Source organism: Anastrepha obliqua, chromosome 3 (assembly GCF_027943255.1).
Source record: "Anastrepha obliqua isolate idAnaObli1 chromosome 3, idAnaObli1_1.0, whole genome shotgun sequence".
Taxonomy (NCBI): domain Eukaryota; kingdom Metazoa; phylum Arthropoda; class Insecta; order Diptera; family Tephritidae; genus Anastrepha; species Anastrepha obliqua.
Window position 1 is genome coordinate 14,542,330 of NC_072894.1, and position 14,272 is coordinate 14,556,601.

Consider the following 14,272-nt stretch of genomic DNA (forward strand, 5'->3'; position numbering starts at 1 on the left):
GAGGTTTGCCATTGCTTGCCGAGGGGCGACCGCTATCAGAAAATTTTTTTTCTTAATTCGGAATGGTAGTCACGCATCAACCCATTCGGCTGCGGCGGCCGCCAATTGCGTCACCACAAAAAACGAGAAAAATTACAACAATTCATAAATGTCGCATTTTCTTTCAATTTCGTAATTTAGCTTCAAAAATAGGCACTCATTTGCATGCAGCGAAGAACTCTCTTTAATGGCCAAAAAACCCTGCCTTATTAATTTTTTTTTTTTTTTGTTTTGTTTTTTGTCAACTTAGCTCTTTTAATAATTTTTTGTATTTTATTCTGGTGTTTAACATCGAAACTACATTATTTTATGTACCACTATATCTCGAAATTTTCGCAAAGAATTTCTACTCTACACAATACAATCACACATCGAATTGCTACTCTAATATTTGCAACATCCATTATTGGAAATATTCACTTTTCGCTATTTTTGGCATCTAAACAGTTATGTTTTAGTTTTTTCGTATTAAAATTTGTCCAATGTTGGTATGCACGCATGCATGTGGTTCTCAATTCGCGTTTTGCTATTACATTAAATATTTTCGTTTAACTTTTGCTTACTTAGTTTGTATGCTTTGATAAATTCCCTCATTTTTTATTGGTATAAGACAATTACGATAATTAATTACATTAAATTTCTAAAACTGCCCACACAAACATTACACATATATTTTTATAGACTAATTTCTTTGTTATACCTACGTCGTTTGCACCTCTTTGCATATACAGAAGTGTTAGACAAATACAAATTAGGAAAACTAAATCTAAATGTGGCATTATACGTGGTGTTGCCATATAGTTTTTGGAGACTGCAAAATGCAGCAAGTGTTTAAATATGTTTTAGGTGCGTCAGTTGGTGTGTGCTACGCAGAGGTTACGCATGCGCAATGCGCAAATTTCATATTTGGTGATTTTTAGTTAAGTTTATTTTATTAATTCATTTTTGAAATGTTTTAAAGCTTTTGGTATTTGTTGGTTGACTTTCTGCGGCTTTAACGCTTCACTGTTCATCACTCACTCTCCACTGTTCACTGTTCACTCTTCACTTCTCACAATTTCCGTTTGGTTTTTACGTTTGATTTCCCTATTTCCATTATTTCCTCTACTCCCCACTCCATTTATATGCTCTTCCCTTGACAATCTTGCCCCGGTACCACAACACTACAGCAACAACTGTTGTTCACTGCCACTCGCATGATGATGGTGATGGTGGTGGTGATGATGATGGTGGTGATGGTGATGATGGTGCGGCTCTCCGTTGACGGTACGCAGCGCATTCGCCGTTGCACGTTGACAGCATTCATCGCTTTGCGGCAGTTCATTGTCGCACTCCTCCTGCTGTTCTTGCTGTAATTGTTGCTGCTGTTGCTGTTGTTGTTGTTGCTGTTGTTGCGCTACCACAACACTGCAATCGTGCTGTTGCGTGCGTCGCAGTGTGCCTGACATGTAGTCGAGCGTCTTCTCGATGGCGCGCAGCCGTTTCTCCAGCGAAGTCGTCGCGAGAATGTCAACCTGTGGAACAAAAATCAAATATTAAAATTTTTATGAGCTTTGCACAAAGGGGAAGTGTTTACCTTTAGTTGTTGATTGAGCGGTAACAACGCAATGATCCACCAAGCCCACGCCGGCCCATCGGCAATTGTCTCCCAGTTCTCTTCCACTGCCGGCATTTCGCCTAGGCTTTGCAATATCTCCTGCTTCAGTTCGGTGCTGAGGCTCTCGAACCATTCGATCGCTTTCGCCAAAACGATTGCGTGCATGTTGTTCACCACCTTCACCATCTCATCGGGTATCGTCTCGTCATAGATGTACTCCACTTTAGCTGTTTCATAGCCGTCCTTCTCGTTGCGCGCCAAAATCTTGAAACGTTTACAGCCCACCGTACTGAGTATCGAACAACCATCGCCGAGCAACACACAGTCACGTATGTCGAGCATTGTGCCGACATCAAAGTAGCGCGATTTACCGCTATTCGGCTGCACTATGCCGAATTGCTTCTCACCCGATTCGACAGCGCGTCGCACCATTAGCCGGTAGCGTGGCTCGTAGACAAACAGCGGGCAGGGTACGTACGGAAAAGCGGTGGTGCAAATGAAGACCGGCACCGATGGCTCCAAATCGATCTCCTGTCGGAAACGTTTCTCGTAGTGTTCTGGAATGAATCGTTTCATTGCGGCTTCAAGAAATTGGGTCACTGGCCGCTTGGCCACAATGAAGGGAACAGGCGAGGAGGAACCCTGATACATGGTATTAACATTTGGTTCCACAAGTGGCGACATGCACAATGGACACGAGGAGGTGTAATCCATGCAACGATCCAAGCATACCCGGCAGTAGGTGTGACCGCATGGCGTCACCACCGGCTTCCAGAACGTGCGGCAACACAGCACACAATCAAAATCACTGGCATCCACCAGTCCGGCGGGCACTTGCAACAGCTGCTTCTGTGGCGTACCACTTGCCAAATCGAGCTCTATCAAAATACGTGGAGAGAGAGAAGCAAATTTAGTTAAAAACGATTTTCAGCTGGACCAGTTGGCAAATACTTACTTTTCAGCCGCTGTAGCTCCTGCTGCACCCTATCCAAGGTATTACGAAAGAGCGCGCTGTAGTGCATCTCCTCCAGTGTCGCGCTTAGTGTAGGCACCAATTCCGTTTCTTTCTTCGACCATTTCCGGCGGAAATGCTTGCGTGATGCCTGTCGCCGCAACTCAGTATCGAATTGTTTCTCCATACCCGCATAAATCGAGAAACGCTTGTCCATGAGCGTGCCACCGATGCCCGAAATATACTCGGAAATGTTAGCGCCACTGCGACCGTCATCATCAACAACACCACCGCCAGCGATGGTAGCATCCATTGCGGTCAAGTAGTCGCTATCGGCGATAATATCACATTTACTGTCGTACGGTATAAATTCGTCATCGAATGAACTCAGATGATCGCCGTTGGCATTGCTGAGCAAAGCGATTTGTTTGCGTCGGCGCAAGTGTTGTTCTGCCGCAAGCAGTTTGTAGGGGACTGAGGCAGTGGGTGCGCCTGAGCTGAAGGTACGCTGAAGCAGCGATTTACTTTTTGGAGTTTGGGCGAGAAGTTTCTGCAAATTCTGCAAAAGTAGATAATAGATTAATTATGTATAATATGAGGAGAAGAGAAGTGGGGTGTACAGTTACATATGTATTAGGCCGGGTCGATTAGTGGGGAGGCAAAAAAATCGCCCATTACTCTGTGAAAATCATATTCTAGGGACCAAAATAAGAAACTTTGCCGAAGAACCATACCGCTAAAACGAATTCTGATGTCCCCCAATTTGGGTCGAAATTTTTAGTTTCTTTTCTCATGTAAAGGCCAAAAATGGTGCTATTGTGAAATGATTGTATGGGGGGAGTTCCAGGGGGTGTGCCACTGGCATGGTCCAAAGTTAGTGGGGATCGGTCATACATTTGGAATCGATTGGAGCACTCTAAATGGGTCAAAGTGGGATTTTTCGTTCGACCCAAATTGGGGGACATCAGAATTCGTTTTAGAGGTATGGTTCCTTCGGCAAAGTTTCTTATTTTGATCCCTTGAATACGATTTTCACAGAGCAATGAGCGATTTTTAAATCGACCCGCCCTATTATGTATGTATGTATATAGACTGCAATGTAGATATTTGCTGAGTAAATATTTTGATTGGCAAATTCGTTAGTTCAAGACGCCTTATTTGAAGATGACGCATACTTCTACTTTCCCTTCGATACAAGCGAATCTATTGAATGGGGTATAGGTAAATCAGCCGATTTATGTTTTTTCTTTCGCCATGTTCGTGTGGCTGTCAGCTCAGAGTGAAACAAGGCGAATTCATTTTTTTGTTTTCTACTTTGTCAATACTTTTCTTTGACACTTAAAAGTACTAAATATTGTTGTTGGTCTAGTGCCACCAGCTTTAATAAATGCGGCTTGCTTCATTATAAAAACGTTTATTGCCGGCTTGAAAATTCACAGTATTCCAGACTGCATTTTTTAAAATATTTTTTTTTTTTTTAATTTTTTTATTTTAATTAATTTTTACTTATTTATTTATAATTTTCATAAAAGATCGCAAAATTCTCGAATTCCGATATAAGTTAAGTGCACTGCACATTTTTGTGCTACATTCCACCTGCCACAGCCAGAATTTTGCACTTTTAGAAGTAGTACCCAGTGAATTTCTGCAACATCCATGTAAATATGGAAAATTTTCTCACGAAACCTCATCTTTCCATAATCTTTCCATTTCTTCAAAACCCTCTCCTGTCTTACCTTTGCGAGATCATGTTGAAATAGCTCCGAGCTGGTGAGTTGTGCATCCTTATCGAGACTGATGGCTAAGCAGTTGTCGTAGAGTGCCTCATCGCAACGGCCAAGATCGCACAGGGCCAGCGCACGTAGGTAGTGCGCCTACAAGAAGAAAGAAAAAAAAAAGAAAAATACGTCAATAAAAACGCCAACCCAGTACTCATTTTGTGCATTACCTTCGCTGAGGTGTAGCGCGTCTTCAACGAGTTCTCAACGTCGGCCAACGAGCTTTGGAAATGATTTAGTTTGCGTAGGACTTCGGCACGAAGCAGTAAACTCTTGAAATTTGCGGGCGCTGGAAAGAGTAGAGCAACAGAAAAAAGTTAGTAAGTGAATTATTGGAAAGGAGATAATTTGTAAACTAAGTATTGGAAGGAACAGTTGAAGTGCTGAGAGATTTTTTAATAATTTTTTTTTTTGGAATTTTTTAAATTAAAATTGGAACTTTAAATAAAAAATATCCGCTGCACGCCGGCAACTTCGACAAATGCGCTAACTTAAGACATTCTAATTTTTCATTTTTAATCAAATATTCACAGATCCACGAGGCTATGCCAACGTGGTTAGATAAGATTAGATTAGATTTGTGGGGGGTTGGACAAGTCCACGCACTCAGTCAGGAGACCATTTTTCTACACCCGAATAGATTTCAGTAGAAATAATAGACAGATAGGAAAGATAAAATGTGGGTGGAGAGACGGAAAAATTAGTTTGAGGTCACTTTTCCACAAATCTCTGGGATTCATTGATGAATCTTAAGAGATCCGGAAGAGGAACAACACCAACGTGGTGCTCTACATATCCTCAATATATACTTGATTCTTAAAGCCAACTAATGAGCATAAGATTCCTACGTTGGAACTCAGTTTAAACAACAAACAATTATTACTATATGGAAGAATTTTGAAATAAAAGTTTTAAAAATATTACAGTCTTAAAAAATATACATTTTTGGTGTGAGAATTATAAAAAACCAATACTTTGCATAATTGCTTTCTCGAATAAGAACAGAAGAGTTTTTTTATTTTTAATTTTTTAACTAAGCTGAGTAAGTTTTTTAAGGCAGTAGTCTGCTTTACAGGCTTCAAAAAATCGATTTTTTTGTTTTGTTTTAAATCTCTTCCAAAACTATTCAAGAATATGTCTTTAAAATTCCAGAGGCTAATTCGACATATTTTCGAAGCTAGAGCAGTTTTGGTGGCCGAGCGTCGAGCAGGTGCGAATGCTCAGGCAGACCTTTAAAGCGCGTTTTCTCGAGTTTTCATTTTCACAAGTGTTAGAAAACGGTGCCGGCGATAGCAAAAAGAATAAATGTCCGATCGAAAAAAACCAAAGTGATCTAGCTTCAGTATTAAATTATCTTCTATTTGAACTAAAAAAGTTGGACAAAAGTATTATTTAAACTACTTGTTTTGCAACTTAAAGTCAATTTTTTTTCTTAAAAAAGTGAATTTTTTTTCAAACTTCGAAAAAATTTGGAATTTTATAACTTCTTCGGTATTTTTTTAGTTCATAAAGAAAAGAAACTTATAAAAATTAAAAAAAAATTTGGTTCGACTGTTTCAGATGCATCGCACGACCTCCATCACCGGCACCGATTTACAAGTGCAGACTCCAGGCGCTCCAGAAAAATATTTACAACTTTAAAAAATTTCAATATTTTTTAAAAATAAATATTGTTTTTTAAACCTTAAATATAGTACACTATCGTCTTAAAATTCCGTTTACCGCAATCATTTCCTTCCCTTTCAAAAAAAATTGCTAAAAAAACGCTTTTTTTCGGCTTCTAAAGCAGACTACTGCCTTAAGTCAGCTAGGTGCCAGCGCTCAAGTCAATATACCAAAATGAGAGAGTAGACGAGATTGCTAAGGCAGGCTCACCCTTGCCTAGGATGACTACGTCGAACATATATTCCTCACTATCAGTTTTGAAAACGGAACTAGATGAGGAACTAACTCTGGAAGCACAGCCTCCTCGATCTCCCATAAGATTGCCCAAACAATGCTAGGATTTTGCACCACGCAAACAACCAATTTTACGCTCGGACTGCCAAGATAGGAAAATGTAAAATATTAGTTAGAGTACTGACGGGACATTGTCTCACTCCGTACCACGCAGCTAAAATGGGATTGGTCCAGCACGACGCATGTAACTTACGCGAAGAAGAGAGAGGTATGTTAGAACACCTCTTTTGTCGCCGCTCTACTCTAAGCAGAATTCGCTGCAACTGCCTGGGATCGATATACTTTACATCGCTGAAGGGAATTGCTGCGAACTATGTTTAACACGACTCAAACAACATTGGTAACATTACGGACTCTTGGGGTCTTTGTGCGATCTATTTAGAACAACCAGATATACCCAACCGAACCTAACTAAGCTGAAAATAATTGTTTTTTAAACAAACGCTTTAAATTTTACACGTAAGGGTATGTCTTTCAAGAGTAATTTAAGTTTTTTATTGCTTAAATTAATTGAAAATAAATAAGAATTTGGAAAATCCGATTTTTTTTTCATTGGCAAATGATTTTATGACGATATAGTTTTCGGTCATATAGGACCACTTAAGGTATCAGGTGGCCCTAATTAATCACCCTATCGAATGATTTATAATTTATGCACATGGTATCGTACGACAATCATATTTGACATTTGTAAACCAGGCAGCTTCAATATAAACAAGCAAGCAAAGGAGCAAAAGATCAAAATAAAAATTGCCATCACCCAAAATATTTTTTTTATTTAGTAAGAAAGTCGTGCAGAAACAAAATTGGATGTTTTATTCTGTGTATTTACTTTCTTAAATGAATAAAATAAATAATTAATGCCATAAATGAGCGAAAAAAAATACAAAATTTAAATATTTATTTTTTGGAGCAGCCCCAAAACGCGTCACTTCAAACGAAAATGCCAAGATAATGGTTTCATTAAGGCCAATTTAAGTGGAAATGTCAAAAAAGCAAACACACGGGTTTCCACACAAACGGCACGCACACTGTGCTGCTTTGTGCTGTCCCTGCAGGGAAAAATACTATCAGTTCACTTTTCAGCTCAGTCAGTTTGTGTTCTGCCTTTTTTCATATTAGCAAGTAATTTTTTAAAAATTAAAAATAAAAAAAAATTCTTTCGATGTCCTACGAAATGTCATGCATCAGCAAAATATCATTTCATGCCAGCCAAATAAATTCTGGTCGGATATGTTGCTAAAAGAACCAATTTTAGACCAGTAAGAATAAAATGTCAAAAAAGACATCCACTTCATTCGATTCCAAGCTTTTAAGATATTCTATTTCACATGAAAAGTTTGCAAAGAATTCGCTTTTTCTTAAAATTAAATGAAACCTCTTTCCGGTACTGTAATTTGTTAAACGTTTAAAAATGTATGCAAACTCATAAGTAAATCCTAAAAAAATTAGAGAAAATTATTTAAAGAAATTAATAAAAAAAAACTTAAGAACTTAAGGTATTCACTTTCAGAACATAAACAAAATTTATGCTATTTAAATTTCGGATTCATATTTTATGGGTCCGGTTGCTCTAAAGATTTTTCTGCAAATTACAGGTAGATACCTATGAAATGACACTTTCAGCTATTAGTCCATAGATGTCGCTAGGAGTATTTTTAAACTTTCCCAAATGTCTTGTTTTTTTCGTCATCTGTCATCTGTCAAAAATATTCAGTTCATTGTTTGTTACGTTTCATACAACAGCGCATTTTTGTCGCTCTTAAAAATGTCAAATTTCGTGCCTTCAAACTACGATTTGCGGACATCGTTGATTTTCTGTTATTAATTGAAGAAAAACGCTTCTCAAGCTCATCAAATGCTTATAGAAGCTTATGGTGGACATGCTCTAAGTGGAGCACAGTGCTTCAGGTGGTTTGAAAAATTCCGAAGTGGTGATTTTAACGTGGAGAAGGACGAACGTGGCCGGCCACCGAAAAAGTTTGAGGACGCCGAATTGCAAGCATTGTTGGATGAAGATGATGGTGGAAACGCAAGAAATGAGGGCAGAGCAGTTGGGAGTGACCCAAAAAACCATTTCCAAACATTTGAAAGCCATGGGCATGATTTTAAAGGTCGGAAGATGGGTGCCGCATGAACTGACTGAAAGGCAGCAAGAGAACCGAAAAACCACTTGTGAAATGCTGCTCTCCCGGTTCAAAAGGAAGTCCATTTTGCATCGAATCGTTACGGGTGATGAAAAATGGGTGTATTTCTCCAATCCCCAGCGTAAACGATCGTATGGTGCGCCCGGCCATAAGCCAAAAAGAACGGTCAAACCCAATCGCCTCGGCCGCAAGGCAATGCTGTGTGTTTTCTGGGATCAGCGTGGTATTATTTGGTACGAGCTATTAAAACCAGGTGAAACAGTTGACGGTGCACGCTACTAACGACAATTGGCCGATTTGAACAGCGAAATTGAAAAAAACGTCTCATTTCATAGGTATCTAGCAAAAAATTGGTTCGAGAGTTTGCAAAAAACTTAAGTGGTCTAGAATTTTCAAACAATCATTTTTTTTTTTTTTTGATATTTTTACGCTTTTAGGAACATACTGTCAAATTTTTTTAAGGATATTCCCATTATTTTTGAATCTTCAGCCGTTTTAGCTGGTAGTTTCAGATTCGTCACGCGGCGGCAGCAACGTAAAATATCCGCTCTCAAAACTTTAACTCAGTGATCTCAAAACTACTTTATTAGGGCCGGTGTTGCCAAGAAAAACTATTCAACCGGATCGTTTGAATTTTTTATATGTAGTTCACAAAATCAACGGCTATCGCCCGAACTAGAATTATATTATTATTTCAATTATTTTTAATTTTATTTTTATTAAAGCACTGAAAAAGAACCCGAATTTTAGAATGTCAAGTTCAAAACCGCAGCATTTTGTCAATTTTTTTTTTTATTAGAGTGCGCGACATAGCTACAGTCATACTGATTAATCATGTTTTTGGTTTTTGTGTTTCAGATAAATAGAAGAGCCAGAATGGACAACACCATCCCAGGTCCGATTTTTCGGGAGGGTCAACTTCAGCGCCGTTTTTTAAATTATCAAAATTAAATGTTTTTTTTTTTTTCATTTTTGTATATAAAAGAAGTAAAATAAAAAGCCTAGAAAATTAAAAATCGTTTTTCATTTTTTTATTGTAAAAAAAAATTCCCGAAAGTACCCTCAATTTTCGAGCTTTAGACCACCGGTACGCCTTAAGTTGTGGGAAAATAGTTAATATTATATTGGTATGTATCGAATAATAAAAGAATTATTAAGAAAATGCTGTGAAATTATTATTCCTTTTGACGTTTCAAAGCTTAAACTGAGCTGCTGCAACAACATAATGAATCCGCTCTTCTAATCTTACTGACTTGTGGGGCGACAATAAATACATATAAAGTGCATAAATTTCATGCATATATTAAATAATTTTCGCCTGTATTTGATGGACTTCGATAGAGAATATTCTTCTACATAATCCTTCAAACAACAGTGATGCCTTAATGTATCCACAGACGAGTCTCAAACCTTCTTATCTAAAGAAACAATCAACCATTTTATGGCAAATTGACCTGTTTGCTACTGGCACCATTCTAGTCATTAACGAACTAGTATGATGTTTTCCCTTAAAGACCAGTATCTGAACTAGAATGTTTCTAATGTGCACTTGGCTTTTCCCTGCAGTGCTTGAACTAGCCAAATATGACAGTCCTACGCACACACACACACGCACACACGCACTCAAATAGCCAAGTGAATGCCCAACGCTTATGACTTTATTGCAGAAAAATACTTATGTGCTGTCAATATTTGAGTGGCTGACACCGAATATGCCGCGCCGTGAGCGAGATGAGGTGTGCGCCTTAGCCCGCTTGACGCGCTGCCAACAAAAATTCGAGCAGCCGCAAAATGTCGAGAAAAAACAAGCAAGAAAAATAATGATACCGAGGCCACACTGGGGTACTTATGCTTACGAAATATTATATTGACATAATCCATTTCGCACTTATTACACTAATCATAGACAAATTTGTTGTAAACGTAAACAATTAAGGCGCTCATACATATGTGCCTCTTGCCGCGGCAGCGCCTTAGAAAATATTCAAATTTATGCCTGTCCACGCGCCATTTAATACAACTTAGATAGAGGAGCGCGGCGTACGGCATGCGGCATGCGGCGTCAGATACAAAATAAATATTGTATGCCGCAATGCAACGTTGGCAAAGGCGAGTGATGTGGCAAAGGCGAGTGATGTGGCAAAGGCGCGCGATGTTGCAACAGGCGACATTTGCTAAGGTAAAATTTGCATTTAATTTTATTTTTTCGCTACTTTTTTTTGTTTTTTTTTGTAAACTATTACTTATGTATTGCGTTGTTATTTGCATTACATTTAGCTTGTTATCAAGCGGCCGCGTGTGCGCGCGCCTCTTGGATGCGGGTGTGCGAATTTGCAAATTGGCGCAATCAGCGATCAGCATGACGTCGACAACGTTCATTGTTATTGTGGATGCCACAGCGCTTGTTTTCCTATAATTGTTTTGTTTTTCGTTTATTTCGGTATTGCTGTTGTTGATGTTGTTGTTTGTTAGCGCCACCCATTGCCAGCATTTACAGCAAAGCAATTGCCAATTGCCATTTGCCAATTGCGCGCAACCAATGTGGCCCTTCGGGTCGCTTGCCGCCCAACCGCCTATCGGATTGCTGCTGCTGCAATGGATATTACGTGGGGAGTGCAAGGCTTATTGCACAAGCGATTGCCGCATGCCTCGCTGCGCCGTTGAGTGGCTTAGTTCGTTGTGGAGCCGTGCGGCTGAGGTTGGGCTGGTTGTGCACGATGAGCCTTATTTGTATGTTCGTGTAAGTATTTGCTTTGGTGATGGCTCTTTGCATATGTAAATATTTATTATTTGTATTTTAAGTTGTCACTTAGGCATCTATTGCATATGCGCGACGGCGCTGCATTTGCGGAACTCAATTGGTTTCTTGGCGATTCTGCTGTTATTTAAGAAACTTTTTGTATTATGTATTTGCCTTTGGTGGCGGCGCGGCACCAGTAGAAAAGACAAAATGAATTATTGGCTTGTGCGTGTATGTGTGGGTACGTGTGTGTGTGTGTGTGTGTGATTATATCAATGTGCTTGTTTGTGCACAATTTCATGCAAATGCGAGTATTTTTATGCAAATCGAGTGCGCTTCGTTTACGTAATTAGAAGAAAACAGTCTATAAAGGCATTTGCAATGCGGGAATAATTTCTAAAATTTGAATGATTGCAAAGAACATATGGGCATATATACGTATGTGGGTTTACCTTGGCGAAAACAATTAAATATGCAATGTATTCGAGCAGAAGCTCAACGATTGCGAAACAAAGTAATTTGAATTTTTGATTTTTTTTTTTTTATGTTGTTTTTTAATTCTTGATTTTATATATTGGGTTGTCGAAAAAGTCTTTTCGTATTTCTAATCAAACTTCAACTCATTTTTTTTTATATTTATAATGAACTTTATTAAACCAAATATGTAACATTTTGGTCGACTACCTTTTGCCATTTTTCTTCTAGAGACATTATTCCATCAGTGTAAAACTTTTGTGGTTTCTCGGCGAACAACTGCGACAAGTAATTTTCACAGGCTTCACTTGAAGCCAACTTTACTCCATTAAGGGAGTTCTGCATTGACCGAAACAAATGGTAGTCCGATGGTGCAAGGTCAGGGCTATATGGTGGATGCATCAAAACTTCCCAGCCAAGCTCTCCCAGTTTTTGCCGAGTCATCAAAGATGTGTGTGGCCTAGCGTTGTCCTGATGGAAGACGACGTCCTTTCTGCTGATCAGTTCTGGCCGTTTTTTTTTCGATTGCTTGCTTCAATCTCATCAGTTGTTGACAGTAAAGTGTAGAATCAATCGTTCGAGCAAGCTGGAGCAGCTCATAGTGGATGATTCCTTTCCAATCCCACCAAGCACACAGCATAACCTTTCGAGGCGTCAATCCTGGCTTTGCAACCAATTGTTGAGCTTCACCACCCTTGCACCATGATCTTTTTCACACATTATTGTCGTATTTGATCCACTTTTCGTCTCCTGTTACCATTCGCTTCAGAAATGGTTCGATTTCATTTCGTTTCAGCAAAGAATCGCAGATGTTAATTCGGTCCATTAAATTTTTCACAGACAATTCATGTGGTACCCAAACATCGAGCTTCTTTTTGTAACCAGCCTTTTTTAAATGGTTCAAAACCGTTTGATGATGAATGTTTAGTGCCTTGGCGATGTCATGGTAGCTTATGTGACGGTCCTGATCAATATTTTCCATAATTTCATCGACCTTTGGTACGCGCCATGCGGCCCTCCACTTCAGTGTATAAAAGTGGTTTGGAAAAGAAAAAAGTCCCGCCTTAAAAAACAAAGAGTCTACGCATTCGCGTTCTACTATATGGCATGTAACCATTAAGAGTTAAATCTAGACAGAAAATCCCACTGATTATCATCTCCGCAGGCTCCACCACCACCAAACACCTCAATCACCGAATTCCAATGTATGAATTGCTTTTATACCCTTTGTTGTAGTACGAATTCGTAATGTGAAATTTAGGTTGGCATTGCAAGTCGGCGGAGTGTTGTTCTGTGTCTTTGCGATCGACCTGTAAAAACTTATTAGGTAATTGAGTGAATTACGCGGAAAGCAACAACACAAAAACTCTTACTTGTACTGATATAAAAGGGTTTGAGTGGAAAGCGCTCAACTAGTATATGGGCCACTTGAAAGTACTTGAGAAATTCTAGTTAAGCCTTAAACTGCACGAAACACAAATTAAACGAAATTAAATGAAAGAAATGATTAGCTAAGGAAGAGTTGGCGAACAGAGAGAGAGGGGGGGAGAGAAAGGTTGAGGGAGTGTTATTTGAGCTTCTGGATGCGCTCGCTTGCGAGTTTATTTATTTCAGTTTAACAGTTCACAAAGTTTTTTAGCACACACTTTGGACAAATTTAAAGAGTCTTGTGTCTCTGGAGCTCTTGAAGAACAATCTCCATACATTTATAATTTATTTATTATTATTATTTTTTTTTTAATAATAGCTGAGGCTAAGTTCTGTATTCCGTGCAAGTTTCATAATGGAATTTTCTTAACTTTTCGATTTAAGTTCCAATACAGCAAATCAGTGCAGAGTACGCATTTTCAAATCGATCGAGGCAACCCTAGGAACATCAATAAGCAGCTACTAGAACTTTAGTTGTCTTATGTGCAGTTAAGCGCCACATACAAATACATATGCATGATGGAAAGAACGAGATGGCGCCTATCGTGGTACCGTTACTTTGCGCTCAACGAATTTTACAATGAGTGACGTCGTTTGCCAGACTACCATTTTCGTAACTTCATTTAGCATTTTTTTTTTGTCATTTAGTCTCGGAGTTTTACGTTCTTTCTTGATGACATTTTTCTAGCCTGTTCTAATTAAAATCCATAGCTTATAATTTTCTAAAATATACATTTTTTTTTAATTAGTTCAATAATTCACTCAGTTTTATTTAGCTTTACTTTTATTTAACATCTGGTCGCATTACCCCCGATTGCGGTTATTGTTGTTGTTCTTCCCTTTCAGCAATCAAATCTCTCTCTCGCTACTGCAGTGTTTCCTAGCTTTGGATATGAAAACGCACTAAAATGCCCATTTAAAGAAAATAAAATACCAACTTTTTATTGAATTACTTAAAGAACTTCGTATGCGTGACAAATTGTCTTTAAAATGTGCGCTTTTTTAAATAAATATTATATAAATAAATAATATTCAAAATATCAAATTCTACAAGAATCAACAAAATTTCATTAGCACTAAAATCTTCTCAGACTGGCCTGTTTTAACCTCCTTTTGTTTATTAATACGACGTGTTTCTTTTTAACTTACAGTTTCGAT

The 14,272-nt window shown here is 38.5% G+C and overlaps 1 protein-coding gene across 1 annotated transcript in view; it reads right to left on the reverse strand.

The window, feature by feature from the left end:
• Window positions 1–297: 297 nt before the first annotated feature.
• Window positions 298–14,272, reverse strand: part of LOC129240447 (uncharacterized) — an 85,015-nt gene continuing 71,040 nt past the window's right edge. The window contains exons 2-6 of the mRNA XM_054876239.1: window positions 4,537–4,655; window positions 4,325–4,462; window positions 2,592–3,147; window positions 1,616–2,514; window positions 298–1,553 (exon numbers count right to left, since the gene is read on the reverse strand). Of these exons, the coding sequence (XP_054732214.1) occupies window positions 1,203–1,553; window positions 1,616–2,514; window positions 2,592–3,147; window positions 4,325–4,462; window positions 4,537–4,655 (2,063 nt within the window). The 3' untranslated portion in view covers window positions 298–1,202. The remainder of the gene's footprint in view (window positions 1,554–1,615; window positions 2,515–2,591; window positions 3,148–4,324; window positions 4,463–4,536; window positions 4,656–14,272) is intronic.